The sequence below is a fragment of the Phytophthora ramorum genome, assembly GCF_020800215.1.
Source record: "Phytophthora ramorum isolate Pr-102 chromosome Unknown Phyram_PR-102_s0020, whole genome shotgun sequence".
Lineage (NCBI taxonomy): Eukaryota > Oomycota > Peronosporomycetes > Peronosporales > Peronosporaceae > Phytophthora > Phytophthora ramorum.
In genome coordinates, this window is record NW_027150666.1 from 47,146 (window position 1) to 59,375 (window position 12,230).

General features: G+C 54.9%; 6 protein-coding genes across 6 annotated transcripts; 3 read left to right on the top strand and 3 right to left on the bottom strand.

Moving 5' to 3' along the window:
* Nucleotides 1-124: 124 nt before the first annotated feature.
* KRP23_14067 (uncharacterized protein) lies at nt 125-745 on the top strand (the record flags this gene model as incomplete). Its single annotated transcript, XM_067884854.1, has 2 exons — nt 125-314; nt 384-745. 2 exons carry the CDS (start codon nt 125-127, stop codon nt 743-745), a joined length of 552 nt encoding a protein of 183 aa, XP_067737621.1.
* Nucleotides 746-860: 115 nt separating this feature from the next.
* On the bottom strand, nt 861-2,486 carry KRP23_14068 (Aldehyde dehydrogenase, dimeric NADP-preferring; the record flags this gene model as incomplete). The annotated part of the gene is made up of 1 exon (XM_067884855.1): nt 861-2,486. One exon carries the CDS (start codon nt 2,484-2,486, stop codon nt 861-863), a length of 1,626 nt encoding a protein of 541 aa, XP_067737622.1.
* A 2,819-nt stretch (nt 2,487-5,305) lies between these two features.
* Nucleotides 5,306-6,427, top strand: KRP23_14069 (Unsaturated rhamnogalacturonyl hydrolase YteR; the record flags this gene model as incomplete). Its single annotated transcript, XM_067884856.1, has 1 exon — nt 5,306-6,427. The coding sequence occupies one exon, from the start codon at nt 5,306-5,308 to the stop codon at nt 6,425-6,427; it is 1,122 nt and encodes a 373-aa protein (XP_067737623.1).
* Nucleotides 6,428-6,597: 170 nt separating this feature from the next.
* KRP23_14070 (uncharacterized protein) lies at nt 6,598-7,131 on the bottom strand (the record flags this gene model as incomplete). Its single annotated transcript, XM_067884857.1, has 1 exon — nt 6,598-7,131. The coding sequence occupies one exon, from the start codon at nt 7,129-7,131 to the stop codon at nt 6,598-6,600; it is 534 nt and encodes a 177-aa protein (XP_067737624.1).
* A 2,247-nt stretch (nt 7,132-9,378) lies between these two features.
* On the bottom strand, nt 9,379-10,233 carry KRP23_14071 (uncharacterized protein; the record flags this gene model as incomplete). The annotated part of the gene is made up of 1 exon (XM_067884859.1): nt 9,379-10,233. The coding sequence occupies one exon, from the start codon at nt 10,231-10,233 to the stop codon at nt 9,379-9,381; it is 855 nt and encodes a 284-aa protein (XP_067737625.1).
* Nucleotides 10,234-11,180: 947 nt separating this feature from the next.
* KRP23_14072 (uncharacterized protein) lies at nt 11,181-11,795 on the top strand (the record flags this gene model as incomplete). The annotated part of the gene is made up of 1 exon (XM_067884860.1): nt 11,181-11,795. One exon carries the CDS (start codon nt 11,181-11,183, stop codon nt 11,793-11,795), a length of 615 nt encoding a protein of 204 aa, XP_067737626.1.
* Between the last annotated feature and the right edge of the window lie 435 nt (nt 11,796-12,230).

Genomic DNA, 12,230 nt, shown 5'->3' on the forward strand with positions numbered 1-12,230 from the left:
TTCAAGCGAGGTGAACGCGGCGGGCGGTTTCTCCCTGTGCCAATGTGGCGGTTCGAGAACGGCGCAGTCTGCAAGAGGCGAGCAACAGCGATACAGCGTGACGTGATCCTCCCTCACCATCGCTATGGACGACAAGATTCAGGACCCTGTGGTGCGCGCGCTCGCAGAGTACATCAAGACGACGCAGTTCCAGCGCCAGTTCGAGCAGTTCTTCCTGGACCACGCGCTCAGCTTCACGAACGACTTGGAGCACCAGCTCGCGTACATGACCATCTACATCGAGTTCCAGCACATGTTCAACGAGCACATGAAAAGTGAGTTGCATTAGGTTTTGCAGCCTCATCCCGGCCGCCATAGATACTGATGAACTCTTGTCGTGATAGCTTTTCTGGCGGAGCAAGGCGTGACGGAGGATGAGTTCGCAGAGCATTGCCAAAAGGCTATCAAGGTGGACCCCAAAGCCGAGCAGTACCTCGAAATCGTGATCGCGTCCATGGACTATGACGCCTTTTACGGGCTCATGAAGTCGATGCGGGCGCGTGCATCGGTCGAAACCCGTGCCGACGCAAAAGACTGCGAGGACACTGCGAGGACTTGTGGGAAGCGCAAAAGCTCGGAGGGGAAGCTCAGCAAGGATGAGGAAGGCCCAGAAGATGTTGAAGACGAAGGAGCAGCAAAAGGTGCGAAGGTCACCAACAACGAGGAGAAGGATATAGTGGAACTGGACAACAAGGAAAGCAAATAGTAAGCAGTGTCAGCTAGTAAAGCGATACTGCAACTTCATTGTGTTACGCAACGCCTCATTCATTGGAGTCCCGAATAAAAAGATTAAGGAGAGGACGCCTTCTCTGGATCGGTGCTTAGACCGAGAACTTGACAATGACTGCGATGATGGCGAGCACCGCTGCGAACCCCAGAGACTTGAGCAATCGCATGTGTAGGCGGGTGAACGGGTACATGGCGATGCTCAGCACGAACTTCTTAGCCGGTGTGTATGGCGCGTAGCGTTGCGGTAGATCCAGCAGCCCATTTTTGTAGATCACTGCCTTGTAGTGGGAGAAGACTTCAAAGCCGTAATGGCCGTGGTAAGCTCCCATGCCAGAGTTGCCAACGCCGCCAAATGGCACATTCGCGTTCGACAACTGCATAAGCACGTCGTTGACGACCATGCTGCCGGCGGAGGTTTCATTCACCACACGCTCTTTGTTCGTTCCATTGCTGCTGAAATGGTAGAGCGCAAGCGGCTTCTCTCGAGCAGTGATGAAGTTTATGGGCTCGTCCAAGTCACCGACGGAGTAATAATACACCGGCAGCAACGGTCCAAAGATCTCTTCACTCATACAAGCACTGGACACGAAGGAGTCGAGCTTCGTGCGGAAGTTTAACAGCGTAGGCGAAATGAAGCGCTGCTTGTCGTCACTCTCACCACCGTAGGTCACATGCTTGCGATCCTTATCAAGAATACGCGCTAGTCGCTCGTACATGCGCTGGTTGACCACACGACCGTAGCTGTCCGACTCCTTTCCATTGGCACCGCCGTATTGCGCTACCAGCTCCTCTTCGAGCAACTTGACGAACTTGTCACCCACACTAGCGTCCACGAGCAGGTAGTCCGGACGAACACACGTCTGGCCAGCGTTTACAAAAGCTCCCCACGCGATACGCTTCGCAGCCAACTTCATGTCGGCGGTGCCGTCAATAATGCACGGGGACTTGCCTCCCAGCTCCAGCACTGTTGGCGTCAAGTGCTGCGCAGCTGCCTGCGCCACGATCTTTCCCAAAAAGTTGCCACCAGTGGCGAAAATGAGGTCGTATCGTTCCTGCAGCATCTTCTTGGTCTCCTCTACTCCTCCGTACACGCAGCGCACGTAGCGCCTGTCCATATACTTGTCAAAGAGCTGGAGCAGCACGTTATTCAGGTACCGCGTGGTGTCGTCTCCTGGGAGTCGCACGATGACACAATTGCCCGCTCCCAGTGCCGCCACGAGCGGCATGAGCAGCAGATTGATAGGGTAGTTCCACGTGCCAATGACGCACACCACGCCCAGCGGCTCGGGTCTCACGTAGGACAGTCCTGGAAGGTTCACAATATTCGTGGGCTTGAGCTTGGGCTTGGACCAGTCGTCCACGTAGTCGATGAAGTCCTGGAGATCGGCCTTGAGCAGCGAGACCTCCGTGCCAAACAGCTCCACCGGGTGCTTGTGCAGATCCTTCCACACGGCCTCGTTCAGGAGCGTCTCGTTCTCGTTCACGAGCCTCTGCAGCGCCTTGAGCAGCGTCTTGCGCGTCTGCAGGTCCTTGGTGGCGCCCGACGCGAAGCTGGCGCGGAGAGCAGCCACGTCAGCGTGCGTGTCCTGTTTGGCCACGTCTGGCAGCGGTGGGACGTCGGTGGTGGAGCCGTACATGTCCACGACGGTGGGGGCCACGTCGGATACGGCGACGTAGAGGGCGGTCTGCGGGGTATCTGGCGGATCGGAGACTGACATCGCTGATGGAAAAGTGGAAATGATCACGGTACGCCCGTTCGAAATTGTCGATCACTAGATGTTTGTATAAAGTAGACCGTGATTGGCTGAAAAACTGGTGATTAGTGTGTTGGCACGAACTTCAACGTCGGCAACTTTGTTTTTGGGTTGATGGCTGTATCGACTCGCATTGAGATCACTGTCGACTCGCATTGAGATCACTGCATGAAGTCGGCCAGATGTGCTGTTCCTGGTCCTGCGCTGTGCTCACTTGCGCTGTGATCAGCGTGGTAGAAAGCAAAAGAATCGGGGTTACTTCGAGAAAAAAACTTGAGTCTGACAAATGCGTCGCTGGCGTCGCTTTCCTTCGTCACAAAACAACCGTCTCCATACTGATCCTCATGGGGGAACCATGCCGGCACCTCTTCCTTGAACAGTCAAACCAGCCGCGTGGATAGCTGTTGCAACACTTCTTACTGGTGATCAAGTTCCTGCAGGGATACGAATACTCTAAGGAAGAGGTCGTTGACCTTGTGGCATCGTAGGCGTTCGGTAAAGCAGGATACCTGCCAGGCTGCTGCTATTCTCGCTCTCGTCTGGTTGAATAGATATCGCTGGTGTGCCGACGTAGACTGAGGATACCACTGGTATGTTTGATCAGCGACTGTTTGGGCTGCTACTAGTCGTGGACTTGCCTTCCGACCCCGCCACTTATTCGGGTGTTTGGCTCCGATTCCGGGTAAGCACTTCCCAACGGTTCTTGTAGAGATATCGCTGGACGGCTGACGTCGAACTCTTTACTTGCTTTTCGCCTTCGTTGATCACGTTGTCCCCAACGTGAGCCCCATTCAGCTCGTGGTCACGACAGTAGTGTTCTTGCCGCTGCATGCACCGAGGGTAGCTCATCTGACCACCAAAGAAACGGCAGAGACTACCGACTTCCTTGGCTTACTTATTACGGTCACCCATGTACATGGTACAGCATACCACCGATAAACCAGGGTTGAATGCAGCCAACCGTTTCGTATAGATGAAGGTGTTGTGCTTTTGTATCAGTTGGGCTGAGCATTTGGCACACAAATGTTTCGTGCAAATTGAACGATTCAAGCGCATTTTGGGGTTTCACTGTGAATTTGCATGCTGGACATGTTCGGAATTCGCCGTTCCACAAGAGAATGGCAGGTGGAACAACGATCTTGACCTTGTTGAGCAACTCGGGATAATGCCTAGAATCCTGAGTGCAGGAGTATTGCTCGAGATGCATACCGTAATGTTTGCATGCATCATATTATTAACACTTGTAGTATTGTGCCTTTCCCGACTGACTCAGCTGCTTCATCCAGAGCATTGCTCGCACTATTGACTATTTCCGGCTGTCATAAGAAAATCTGACCCCAAAAGGTATTATAGGAAAGCTTTCGTAAGACTCCTCCTCCTACGCAGGACCTTAAAACGGAGGGCGTTTTTGCAGAAAGGCACAATATGATAACTTATGCGGACCATGGGCCGGCGTTTGATTTTACATGCAACCCTTTGCGGATCTAGCCTGCATACGATAACGTACGGACGTGATACCCACTTGATGATCGGTAGGCAACACATCTCGATCCTCGTTGAGAGCAGCTGGCGCATTGGGGTAGCCATCTATCTCCACGCAGCTTGGCGGTGGCGGGTCAACCACTTTGACGAGTCGAACAACATCGCGGAAGGGCACCACGTGGCACTCCTTAACAAGCGGCTGCGAGAGGGTTACAATACTGTCCAGGCACACTTACGGGCAGCGCCATCACTAGTAGTTGGAGCGACGGCGGCGAAGATCGTCGGTAGAGCCCTTCACTCGGGAGGGGACACACTGCCAGCAGTGGATCACGCCGAGGGAGGAACCAGGTACATACTGTTCGTGGCCGGACGGGTGGCAGGAACAAAAAGATCAGGAGCTTGCGGGGCGATCATTGTCAGCTGTAATGACATATCGAGCGGGGCCAACTGGAGCGGGCACATGTCATACGCCAGCTCGTCACCGACGACCACGGAAGCGGAACACTTAGGGCTCCTCATGGGACTCAAGGCGTGCGAGAAGAAGCGGTACTGGCCGCTATGGGTGGTGAGCACGAACAAGATGCTGATTGCACAGCATCGGCAACGCAAGCCCCCAAAGGCACGGCATTTAACACAAATCTACTGGAGGAGTCGGCGCATCGTGGATCGGCTCCGGGAAGTAGAATGGCTACACCACGCCAAAGAAGCCAACCGTATGGCAATGGAGCTAACAAACACAGCGCTCGAAAGCAGAACGAGCGTACAACAGTACACGGCTGACACGGGCACCGATTCAGGGAAATGGAGGAAAGTACTCCGCCACCTAGATGGAGACATGATACAATGGAAAACACACGAGGACAACGCGGCGCAAGCGGACGTCGTGGCCGACAGTCAGTAAGGACACCGGCACGTAACGGGGAAGCGTAAGCTAGGACCTGGAGAAGGCTAACTACCGACATAGGGGCGATGGTTAGAACGGACATAGGAAGTCGTTAGCACAACTAAGTGACATCAATGTACCTCACTGAAAAACGAAACAACACATCTCGATCGCGCTCTTACAAGGGCACGATAGTGCACGGTTGGAAGTTCCTACTTGGAACCCTACCAGTGTTGAATAATCACAAGTTGTTACACAGCGGACAACAGTGAGGCAGGACCATTGACTTGTCCATAAGCCAATCCACACCTCGAGCAACAGCAGCACCACCACGATGAGGAGTTTCCCGATATTCCACCTGGTCGCAGTCGCCATTGCCACCGTCACGACCGCAGCCGACCTCCCGTATTCGACACGAATGATCGAGAGCGTCGTCAGTCGCGAGCAGGGCGTGGTCTCATCGGGCGCCGTGACAAGCACCCTTGAGTCCGGCATCCTCACCCTCGCGATCCAGTCCTGGCTTAACACCTACAGCAAAGACGGCGACTCGGAGCGCGTTGCCAACTTCACGACGTATGCTGACTCCATCGTCGCGTCAATCTCGCCGTCCTTCAAGGGCCCCTCAGCCGCGGCAAAGATGCCCTTGGATAGATTCACCATTGGTCAGGCCCTCCTGGATATCAACGCGACCCAGGGGTCTCTCACCACGGCCGAGGCGGAGACCTTGACGACACTCAACAGCTCCCTCGTCCTGCAGAACCGAAACCAGTACAACGGTTTCTGGTACTACGTCTACCCATACTGGTCGTATCTCGACGGCGCCGTGTCCTTCCTGCCCTATATGGCCGCCGCGCCAGGCTGGTCGTACGAGGACATGCTGTCACAGATTGAGCTACTCTACAACAACACGTATGACAACACCACAGCGCTGGCCGTGCACGGCTACGACGCCTCCAAGACGGCTGTGTGGGCCAACAAGGCAACTGGTGCCAGCCCCTACGTCTGGGGTAGATCTCTCGGCTGGTACCTTGCTGGCCTCGTCAATGCCTGGGAGCAGCTTGGGGACTGTCACGGCGGGTCCAACGCCGATTGTGTGCGGCTGGCGTCCGCGATCCAGCTTCAAGCCTCCCAGTTGTGCGAAAGCATCGTCACCTATGCAGACACAGACACGGGTGTGTGGTGGCAACTTCCTACGTTTGGCGGCAAACAAGGGAACTTTCTCGAGAGCTCTTCGACGATGCTCTACACATTTGCCATTCTGAAGGGCTTGCGTCTCGGGCTACTCAAGGATAATGCCACCTCTGCCCACGGGCTGCAGACCGCCGCGATGAGGGCCTACAACTACACCGTGACCAAAGGCACCTTTCTCGTCGACTACGGCAATGGCACGCTGGGCTGGAACGGGACTGTTGCAGTGTGCAGCTTGAATTCGACGGCTACGTACGAGTACTATGTCGGGAGGCCGATCGTGCACAATCACGCTCTGGGAGAGGGGGCCTTCATTTTAGCAAGCCTGGAGGTCGAGCAAGTTGCCAAGTAGCATGGTTCTCATGCACACTAAGAAATACAAATGTTGTATTTCTGCAAGTAAACATGGACTACAACTCATAGCGACGGTACGCTACAGGGCGTGCTTACAAGTAAGAATGACCATCCTGTGCCTGTAAGAGCACCGGGAGGCGCGACGCTGTTCAGGGAGGCGAGATTAGCTTACTCCATCGAGCGGAGCTTGCGGTACGCCTTCTGAGAAGTATTAGCGCCCGCACCGGCCTTCGCCCCAGTGTTCGTATTAGCGTTCACAGAAGCAGTCGCCGTCGCAGAGGCACTCACCGACGCACCACCAGTCTTTGTCGTGGTGGTGCCGTCGCCGTTCGTGACAGCCACGGTCTTGCTCGAGTAGCCATCCCCGCCAACGCCGGTTCCAACGCCGACGTCAACATCGTGGACCCCTACGGCAGGCGCACCAACACTGACACCGGCACCGTTGACACCCACAACACCTGGGAGTCCCACGCCGACACCAGCAACACCGGGGACGCCAACGCCAACGCCCAAGCCCAAGCCATTCACGCCAACTGCTGCAGGAACTCCGACACCCACACTGGCAACGCCCGGGACACCGACACCGACACCGGGGACATCCAGTAGGCCGAAGGTCTCGGCAGCCTCCTTCTCGGCGCGGGCGTTGCTGGAGAGAGCTGCGATGGCGATGCACAGGACGAAGATCTTGCTGCTGTTGAACATGGCTGAAGTTGTTCTGGATTGTAGTAGGGGTCGACTTGGTCCGATAAAACGAGGAAAGTGCTTGGTCTTGGTGGAGTAGGCTCTAGAGGTAGGAGCTCGAGTGGGTGAATTTGAGAATGAGGTGTGCAGGCCAGTGCGCTGATACGGAGTGGTGACCCTACTTACTGTCCGTACAACGCGCCCGGGTCAGGTGGGTCAACTGTCGAGGAGCATGATTGACAGTGATAAAGATCCTTGGCACTTGTAGATAGATACGGAGCTCCGTGTGTGCACGAATTCTTGGTGCCGTTTGTAGTATTGGCCATTCTAGATGACGACCAGATGCGAATCGCCGCACGCCGGTTTACAGTCACTCCGGGCGCTTGCAGTCAGTCTCTACATCTTCTTATCTGGGTGCCTTCCTCCGTTAAGCCAAATACCATCCGGTAATTATGTGCGAGAGTTTGTGGATGCTGCATGGGCCCAACATTGACGAATTTTGCTACAAATGTTGTAGTCGACACCAAGCATGTATCGAATACCTGTTGGCTGTACGAGCTCTCAAACGGTTGGTTGGCACCGACTACGACTATGGTTTCTCCACAATCCACTCTCTGTCAAAGCGAAAAAGCCCGGCCGTTTCTTATACCCATTTGTACTACCGTTTGTATGGTCTAAGTTGAAGCGGGATAACATTGTCGATACGGAGCGACAGACAAGAAATCCTGCGTCTGTGTGTTATCCGGCGCTATGACCACCACCCCCTTCGTCGTGACAGCAACGTCTCTACGTAGCGAAAATGGCCGTCAGAGGCGTACTGGGCTCCATACTGTATTAGTCCAGGGTATTCATCAGCAGCTACGCTACTCGACGCAGCTCGACACCGTATCAGCGCACTGGCCTGCACACCTCATTCTCAAATTCACCCACTCGAGCTCCTACCTCTCGAGCCTACTCCACCAAGACCAAGCACTTTCCTCGTTTTATCGGACCAAGTCGACCCCTACTACAATCCAGAACAACTTCAGCCATGTTCAACAGCAGCAAGATCTTCGTCCTGTGCATCGCCATCGCAGCTCTCTCCAGCAACGCCCGCGCCGAGAAGGAGGCCGCCGAGACCTTCGGCCTACTGGATGTCCCCGGTGTCGGTGTCGGTGTCGGTGTCCCGGGCGTCGCTAGCGTCGGCGTCGGTGTCGGTGTCGGTGTTCCTGGTGGTGTCGGCCCCGGTGTCAGTGTCGGTGTCCCGGGCGTTGCCAGTGTGGGTGTCGGAGTTCCTGCAGCAGTTGGCGTGAATGGCTTGGGCGTTGGCGTTGGCGTCCCCGGTGTTGCTGGTGTCGGCGTGGGACTCCCAGGTGTTGTGGGTGTCAACGGTGCCGGTGTCAGTGTTGGTGCGCCTGCCGTAGGGGTCCACGATGTTGACGTCGGCGTTGGAACCGGCGTTGGCGGGGATGGCTACTCGAGCAAGACCGTGGCTGTCACGAACGGCGACGGCACCACCACGACAAAGACTGGTGGTGCGTCGGTAAGTGCCTCTGCGACGGCGACTGCTTCTGCGAACGCTAATACGAACACTGGGGCGAAGGCCGGTGCGGGCGCTAATACTTCTCAGAAGGCGTACCGCAAGCTCCGCTCGATGGAGTAAGCTAATCTCGCCTCCCTGAACAGCGTCGCGCCTCCCGGTGCTCTTACAGGCACAGGATGGTCATTCTTACTTGTAAGCACGCCCTGTAGCGTACCGTCGCTATGAGTTGTAGTCCATGTTTACTTGCAGAAATACAACATTTGTATTTCTTAGTGTGCATTTAATATTGTTGTATAATCCATTTTTGACTTGAAATACCCTCAAGTTGAGGGCCTCAACAAGAATATGAAACTGTCGTTACAAGCCTCATCCATAACTCTTGAAAGGCACTTCTGTACAGAACGTCCGAAGCCGTCGAGTGCTGCTTCTGTCGTTGGCTCTGGTCTAATTCCAACCATGAATCTTGCTACAGCGATTACTTGTGCAATAGGTTGGTGTGACAGGCTTGGTCCGCGTTGGTGAGGAGCTCGGCGATCCACCGAAAGAAATCATGGTGAGCCTGGGCCAGACTACTGTGGTGATTAGCCTACAAATCGTTGCCTATATGACCGGAAAAGCGAAATAAGCAGACAATACGCAAGCTGGCATATCACACATTTATTCTTTTTGCACTGCAACAACTACAACTACGCCAGGACCTCAACAAAGAAATCTCCGCAAGCAACAGTCAACGGGTGACGCGGACCTTACTCTGAACGAAGATTGCGGTACGTCTTCTGGGACGGAGTAGCACCTCCAGATGCACCGGCGTCGGCAGTTCCAGTATCAGCAGTTGTCCCAGTACTGCTCGCCTGGGTGGCACCAGTAGCCCCAGTATCAAGGCTTGTAGCATCCGTGCCGGGCGCGTGAACCGTTCCTGGCCCGTAACCCCCTGCTCCACCATTTCCGGCCCCAGGAATCATCTTGCTCAAGCTTGACAGGCCGCCCCCGGCGCTGCCGGCACCAGGGATCATTTTACTGAGCCCAGAGAGACCGCCGCTAGCTCCTCCCGTGCCAGGAATCATCTTGCTCAAGCTTGACAGGCCGCCCCCGGTACTGCCGGCACCAGGAATCATTTTACTGAGCCCAGAGAGACCGCCGCTAGCTCCTCCCGTGCCAGGAATCATCTTGCTCAAGCTTGAAAGGCCGCCCCCGGTACTGCCGGCACCAGGAATCATTTTACTGAGCCCAGAGAGACCGCCGCTAGCTCCTCCCGTGCCAGGAATCATCTTGCTCAAGCTTGAAAGGCCGCCCCCGGCACTGCCGGCACCAGGAATCATTTTACTGAGTCCAGAGAGACCGCCCCCACTTGTTCCAGTACCGCCCATACCAGGTAGCATTTTGCTGAGACCGCCGCCCATGCCAGAAAGACCGCCGCTGGTTCCACTACTGCCCATACTAGGAATCATCTTGGTTATGTCGGAGAGGCCACCGCTCATACCAGGGAGACCACCACTCGTGCCACCTCCACTGTAATTCTCAGCGGCTTCTTGGTCAGCACGTGCACCACCTGAGACGGCGGCGACAGCGATAAGAAGAGCAAATACTTTGTTGGCCGGCATTGGGGCGTGGTGGGCTTCGTGTAATATCTTGGCTTGGCGAAGAACGGGTGAGCAGCTCTATCCGTGCGTTTGTAGGTCGCGCGAGCAGATTTGGAAGTGAGCGTAGGACCTCGAGCTGCAGGGGAGTTGGACCAGATAGCAATGTTCCTGACAGCGCAGAGGGGCTCACGGGATAGTGTTCATGGCGTACTACGACGGCCGTGGATGCCACAGCTGTTGAGCACCATGTGTAAACGTATTCGTGGTACATGTGAGCTCAATATCAATACATGGTTCGGATGCGTGATTGCGGGCATGAACAGCGCCTTCAGCCAGTTCGTTTGCCGTTCTGCGCCGCCCAATGTAGGCTCTCTTCTGCCACTTGAGCAGTTGGTAAATTCGTGATGGCGGGCGCCACTTGGTCACTTTCGTACGAATTGGTCCGGAGGCTTGATTATCCTGCATTCTGTTCGCTGTTCGTGTCCGTCGTGTCGTGCCTTGAACTCAAAATCTTATCCGACGATTGAAATACTGACATTTGTATGCGCAAAGTTGAAGCTAAGTTCGCCATGTCAAGCACGATTTGCATTCGCCCAGACGGACGCTAGATTGTGGTTCACGGACCCGTTATACATATAATAGCAGCTCAACGAGCGCCCGTTTGTATACGGCCATGAAGTGGTATACATGCTTAAGCGGCTGCCATGAACTCCACACAGAACAGATCAAGCCGGTAGGTATATTGCTGTGACCACTCTCGTTGCGGTGACGGATCACAAAAACGCACTCTAGTTGCTGGCGCTCTATACGAATATTTTTCTGAGGCGAGACGCCCTCAACTCCATGCAGACCCACATCCTAGTGCAGCAGTACCGTATTTCGTCGTCGGGGTCACCTTTCGTAGCTCATTTCCGAATCTACTTTATCAAGCTCCGGTTGCATCAATTGGATCAAGCACCAATCCAATAATGGTTAGCAGCAACAAGATCTTCGCGCTACTCGTCGCAGTTGTGGCTCTATCGGTGTGTGTGGACGCCGAACAAGAAGCAGCTCAAACATTCGGTATGTTCGGCGGTGGACTGCCTGGCACGGGTGGAGGCATGGGTGGGGGTCTGTCTAGCCTCACTAAGATGATCCCCAGCATGGGTGGTCTCCCCGGCATGGGCGGTGGTGGCATGTCTGGACTAGGCGGTGGCTTCTCCGGCCTCACTAAGATGCTCCCCGGCATGGGTGGCGACGGTGGCACCTCCGGCATGAGCAACGGTCTCTCTAGCTTGACCAACATGATTCCTGGCTTGGGTGCAGGTGGTGCCTCTGGTATGAGCGGCGGTCTACCCGGAATGGGTGGTGGTATGAGCGGAGGCTCCGCCAAAACTACTACAGGCTTGACTGGACCGGGCTCAGTCCACGCACCTGACCTTAGCACTGGCACGGGCATTGGCGGTGCTGGTGCTGGTGCTGGGACGACTGGCGTGGGCGGAACGACAGGGACAGCGGGCACTACTGGCACAACCGAGATAACAAAAACTGCTGGAGCTACTGGCGCGGGTCAGCAAATATACCGTCGGCTTCGCTCGGAGTGAACGAGCGTACCCTTTAAGAAGCTGAATGCTTTGCTCGCATCCACCAGTCTTCTATCCACGTGCAGACGCACTCATTCATAGCGAGCTCGTACCCTTGTCGATGAGTTTAGTTTACGATAGCAGTTTTTGAAAACAGTAAATGCGTTCTTTACATGAGTTGTTCTTGCGCGGCATTGTGGGTCTGTTGCACCACAAATGAAATGCGAACAGTACGTCGTTATTTCTTGAAAGTATCACGCTAAGAAGTCGACTTGAGTGGCGCTCATCCGTTTTGATTTGGCGTCTTTTCCAGCACTACGTTGTTTTCATCATTACCTTTTCATTAAACTTGGTTGCTGCGGTTTTAGCTTGAGCCCCGATACATTTCATCACTTGATGGGTGTGTGCGACCGAGTGTGTGCATCCACGCTTCTACGAGAACTACAGAGGAGTTCG